We start from the raw sequence: 5,179 nt of genomic DNA on the forward strand, positions 1-5,179 counted from the left end.
AACTTTATTCTTAAAGAAGTTAGATGTTTACAACTTCAAATCATATTTGCTAAAAATATTTCTTTATGCATTCTTCTTGTTACACAAGTGTTTCTACACTTGTTTAACCATTAAAAATAAGATTTGTTTGTGTAAGAACCAAGATTTAATAAAACTCATATTTCTAACTTGGTTTCTTTGAAAAACCATCCATAAATCTTTAGATCTATATGATTATTAACTTACTTTGATCATTACTTTTCAAGAAATCAAAGTATTCTTTCAAGTTCATGAATCATGTGTGGATGATCTATCATCCTACAACATTTCTACTTTCTCATCTTGCTAGAATATGGTTTTAATCATGATCTAGCAACATCTTATGATGATCAACATCATTTCTACAAACAATCAATGATCAACAAGCATAACAACTCATATTCATCAAGATTACTTCATTAAACAAGCTTATATTCATGTTTACTTCTTATGATCTTTAGTGTTTTTCAAGTTTTTGATTATGATTCTTCTTTAACCACTTAAAATATAAGTAAACTAGCAAGATCAAGACTCTTACCACTAGCTTAAGGCTAGGGATGATTCAAGAGGATAAAAGCAAACAAGAGAGGTCCTTCAAGCTTCAAGGCCTCCAAGCTTCCTAACTTAGCTTCTTACACCTCTATATCACCTTGGAATGTATGGAAGAAGGTTGAAAATGGAGGTGGTGTGGTGGTGTTGTGTGGCCGTGAGGTGAGGGTAGGAGAAGAAGAAGATGGGTGTTGGTGATATGTGTTGCAAATGAAAGTCTTGGTCTCATGGGTTAACTTATAATACTCCATCTCATAATCTTTCTATAGATTTTATGTTTAAAAAGAAGGAACACAATCCATATAATTAATCAAATAAAATCTTGGTGTGGGGCCCTTGTTGGCCGATTATAGGTTGGGGGGGGGGTAGTAGACTAGGTTCTAACTAGTTAGTTTGTAAAATAGTTAGAAATCAAGTATATGATTAGGGATTCGGTTACTAGATATTTTTATGATGTGTTATGGTGTTTGGGGATCATAACTATCTTGGTAATTTTAAAACAGTGCTTCTAGTGTAAATTTGATGTTTCGGGTAGTGTCCGGTTTTTCGGTTGGTTACTGGTTCGTTAAGGTGCTAAACCTTGCAGTTTAGTGTGCTTTATGTATCTTTTTGTGACACTTTTGATTCCCGACACTTAGGAAAGTATTCAGGACCATTTTACCATTTTTCTGCATAATATTAGTGTGTTAATTTGCTGAATTCAGCACTTAGGGTGAGTTTTAGGCACTTTCCGGCACTTAGACTATCACTAGGAAGACAGCTTTATGATCCTTACTTTCCTACATACTACATTAGTGTAGTACCTAGTTTCTGGCTCATTCTGTGTCTTAATGCACTGTCTGTCTATGTGGTGAGTTCTGTCAACATTTTCCTAATTTATCATATAACTATGCTAACTGTACTTAAGGCATTATTTAAGGCAATACAGTTTTCATGCAGTAATGATATGACATTAAACAATGTATGATACACACGTATGTATAAGACAGTAATAAGAAAGCAGTTAATTTAAATTATGCACAGTCATTAAGCACTAACCATGATTAATTAATTGTACTGATACCTAGATTTTTGATAGTTGTCACATACGTGGAGACTCAAGCCACCTATGCCCTAGACTAGCCCTCCGTGCTACGCGAAGGGATTATGCCAATTCGTTCGCGCGACGTCACGAGGTAATTTGTGCCTATATAAGGGACACACATGGGTGACGGGCAGTCCGTAGGACGACCCTTAAATGGTAAAAACGGTAGCTAAATCCCGCATTTAATCAAGTAATTGTCTAGGAATAGATGACTACGGTTGCTTGTGTTTCAAGTATGTTCGGGGCTTAAAAAGGAGTGGAATTGCAACTTTGGAAATCACCTGGTTGGATTGAAGTTGCATGTGTGTAATTGAAGAACAAGATAGAAGAGCCCAGAGTCCACCGTAAATTACGGTGGGTACCGTAATCTACGTTAGACCCCAGAATGAAATCTCCACCGTAAGGCAGTAGAGGATGAACGTAAGAGTTTTTGGACCACCATAATTTACGGTGGCTTGCGTAAATTATGGTGGAGCCCAGCCAGAAATGTAACTCCCTTTTTTATTGACAATTAGTGGTGCCTTTTCATTATTCCAATGATTGAGTGCATTTTGGGAGCAACTTTGAGCGAAAATTCGGTTTACGTTTTTAATTTATATGAAACAATAATCTTGATACAATTTCAGAGGATCTTTGCAATGTTTGTTTAGTTTGTTATGGTGTTTGGAAGATCGTTGTAAAGTGTTAATTTGTGTTTCATCATAGTCTAAACCATACATTCTTGGTACCTTTGGCAATCGAGATATCATGGGAGGGATTAGGGTTAGATATTAGTTAATTAGTCATCGAGTAACAACCTCGCGTTCTAGGAATCTGAGTACTTAGTTCCCTTTCATTACAAACGTTTCGCCAAAAATGAGCCATGTCTATGTGGTTCTTTCTAGTTGAGCATGAACATGAGTGTCGCTTAAAACCTGAAACTTGGGATGATCGCTACCTTCGTAATTTGTTTTCAAAACACAACTTTTATTTGAAATCAAATTTAGATCAATTTAGATAATTAAAATCAATCAACCAAAAATTCTGAAGTTTACTTTTTGCACTTAGTTTAATTTAGTCATTTAGAAAAGCTACATAGATAATACATTTCCACAAACTCCCTGTGTTCGATACCCACTTACCACTAGCTAATTAGTTGTAATTGGATTAAATTTGAGTGAGACTTCGACATCACGTCAAATTTTGGCGCCGTGCCAGGGAGTAGTGTGCAACGTGTGTTATCTTTTGTAGTTTTAGTTTCTTATCTTTTTTCGGGTTTATGCTGGTTGTGGTTTAGTGTGCAGGTATTGACAGGTGCATACATACGAGAGGCACTCACAAGCTATCACCACTAGCATTTGATCCGGAAATTGAGCGAACTTTGCGACGAACCAGAGTCCTTCTTCGAGAAAACAAAGTTATTGGTTCACCTACTACACCAAATAATACAATGGAACCACCACCACCTACTACGGGTCAAACAACACCATCCACACCTCCACCAGTTTCTACTACCAATCCTACACCAATACATGAGCTTAAACCAACTAACCCCACATTACATACAAGTACCCAAACCGAACATACATTTAGCTACCACCCTTCATCAACCGTTCCACCCTTTTCATCTTTCTTCCCAACCTCTGGCCAATCACCCTCTTCTCAACAAATACCACCACCTCAATTTCAACCAAATTCATCCATAGTCCATACTACTTCTACATTCCAACCACCATTACAACCGGGTTTGCAATATCAACAACCTCAATTTTTGCAAACTATAGGAGCTAGAAGAGATGGATATGATGATGGTTATGAGGAAGAGTTTGCGGGATACGAGGAGGAAGGATATGTTCAAGGGCAAAGAACGCAAGGATTTGTTAGACCTCAACAACAACAAGTCATGCAACAAATTGTGCCACAACAATTACCACAACAAGGGCTACAATTTCAAAGGCAAATTCCTCAACAACAACAACAAATGGGTCAAATGTTTCAACCACGACCTCAACAATTTGCACCGCAAAGACCGGTCCAAAGACCAATGGGTCCACCACATCCAAGTGTTCGATTGGGTGTACCAAGAAGAAATAATCGGGAGGCAGTGAGGGGTATTGAAGCACACTTTAGACCGATTATCACCAACAATCCTTCACTGGTAGTTATTCCTCAAAATCAACAAGGGATGGCGTTAGAAGTTAGAACAAATTCTCTCCAAAGTTTGCCAAAGTACAAGGGGTTAGCAATGGAAGAACCTTATTTTCACTTGGAGGCTATGATTCTATATGCAACACTATCGGTGGGCTAGGATTCTCATTGGATGAAGTTAAGTTGGTATCGTTTCAATTCTCGTTAGAAGATAAGGCGAAGAGATGGTTTTACACTTTACCATCGGCTTCGATTTACACATGGGCGAAGATGCAACAAAGGTTCTTAGAAGAATTTTTCACGGCCCAAAAGACCAACGATGCAAGGAGTTTGAGAAGCTTCCAACAACAACAAGGTGAAATGTTTCATGAATTCTAAAGATGCTCATGAGGGGCTGAATTCTAAAGATGTGGGAATTGTTCAATGCATTTCATGAGGGGCTGAATTCTAAAGATGCTCGTGATTTAATGTCCATCACAAATGGTACATTCGGTACCAATTACGAGCAAGACGATTGGGTATTTTTGGAGCAAATGGCGGTCACATCAAAAAGAAAGGCTCAATCATCTAGGAGAGGGAAACCGGTCATTACGAGAACCCAAGTGCATGCAGCGGAGGATGGTAATGTGCAAACTACAAATCAAATTTATGATTTTTGTGCAATTTGCAATGAGTTGGGTCATGCCGATGAAAATTTCCTAAGAGGTGAAGGGCAATATGAAGAAGTGAATGCTATTCAAGGCTAAGGGGGCGGTGGTAGAAATTACAACATGAACTCGAACACATATCACCCCGGGTTACGAAACCATCCAAATTTTTGATACGGAAATCCATCAAACCAAGCGAATCCGAACATCCAAGGAAATCAAAGAAACTTTGTTCCTCACCAACCGTTCAACCACGGTGCTTATCGAGGCGGGGACAATCAAGGATTCCAAAGGCAATATCAAACGGGTAATGAACACGGTGGGTCTTCGGGTCAAAGCTTTTCTGGTGGAAATGAAGTCATGGAAATGTTGAAGGCGATACAATTGGAGATGCAAAAGAGGAACCAAATGGATGACGCCCGCATTCAAAAAGACGAAATCTGAGATAAAGCAATTCAATCTTTGACCACCCAAATGGGTCAACTTGCAACCAAAGTGGCGGATTTGAAAAAAGGGAAAGGTCAATTGCCAAGCGACATTAATGTAAACCCTTCTCATAGTTCATCACATAATACTAACCTTAATCATGTAAGTGTTTTGAGAAGTGGTAAAGGGTACAAAACCAACCCATCACCGGGTTTGGTTGATGGGGTGGTTGAGGATATTATGGGTATAGAGAGTGAGGAAGAGAATGACACACCCATAAATTTTTCTAAAAAAACCAATTTTGAAAAACGGTAACAAATGAAGAAGT

The 5,179-nt window shown here is 38.3% G+C and overlaps 1 protein-coding gene across 1 annotated transcript; it reads left to right on the top strand.

Annotated features, from left to right (window-relative positions):
• The first annotated feature begins 3,080 nt into the window (after positions 1-3,080).
• On the top strand, positions 3,081-3,938 carry LOC110888389 (probable serine/threonine-protein kinase DDB_G0281745). The gene has a single exon (XM_022135920.1). The coding sequence runs from the start codon at positions 3,081-3,083 to the stop codon at positions 3,936-3,938; it is 858 nt and encodes a 285-aa protein (XP_021991612.1).
• Positions 3,939-5,179: the final 1,241 nt, after the last annotated feature.

The sequence above is a fragment of the Helianthus annuus genome, chromosome 2 (assembly GCF_002127325.2).
Source record: "Helianthus annuus cultivar XRQ/B chromosome 2, HanXRQr2.0-SUNRISE, whole genome shotgun sequence".
NCBI lineage: Eukaryota > Viridiplantae > Streptophyta > Magnoliopsida > Asterales > Asteraceae > Helianthus > Helianthus annuus.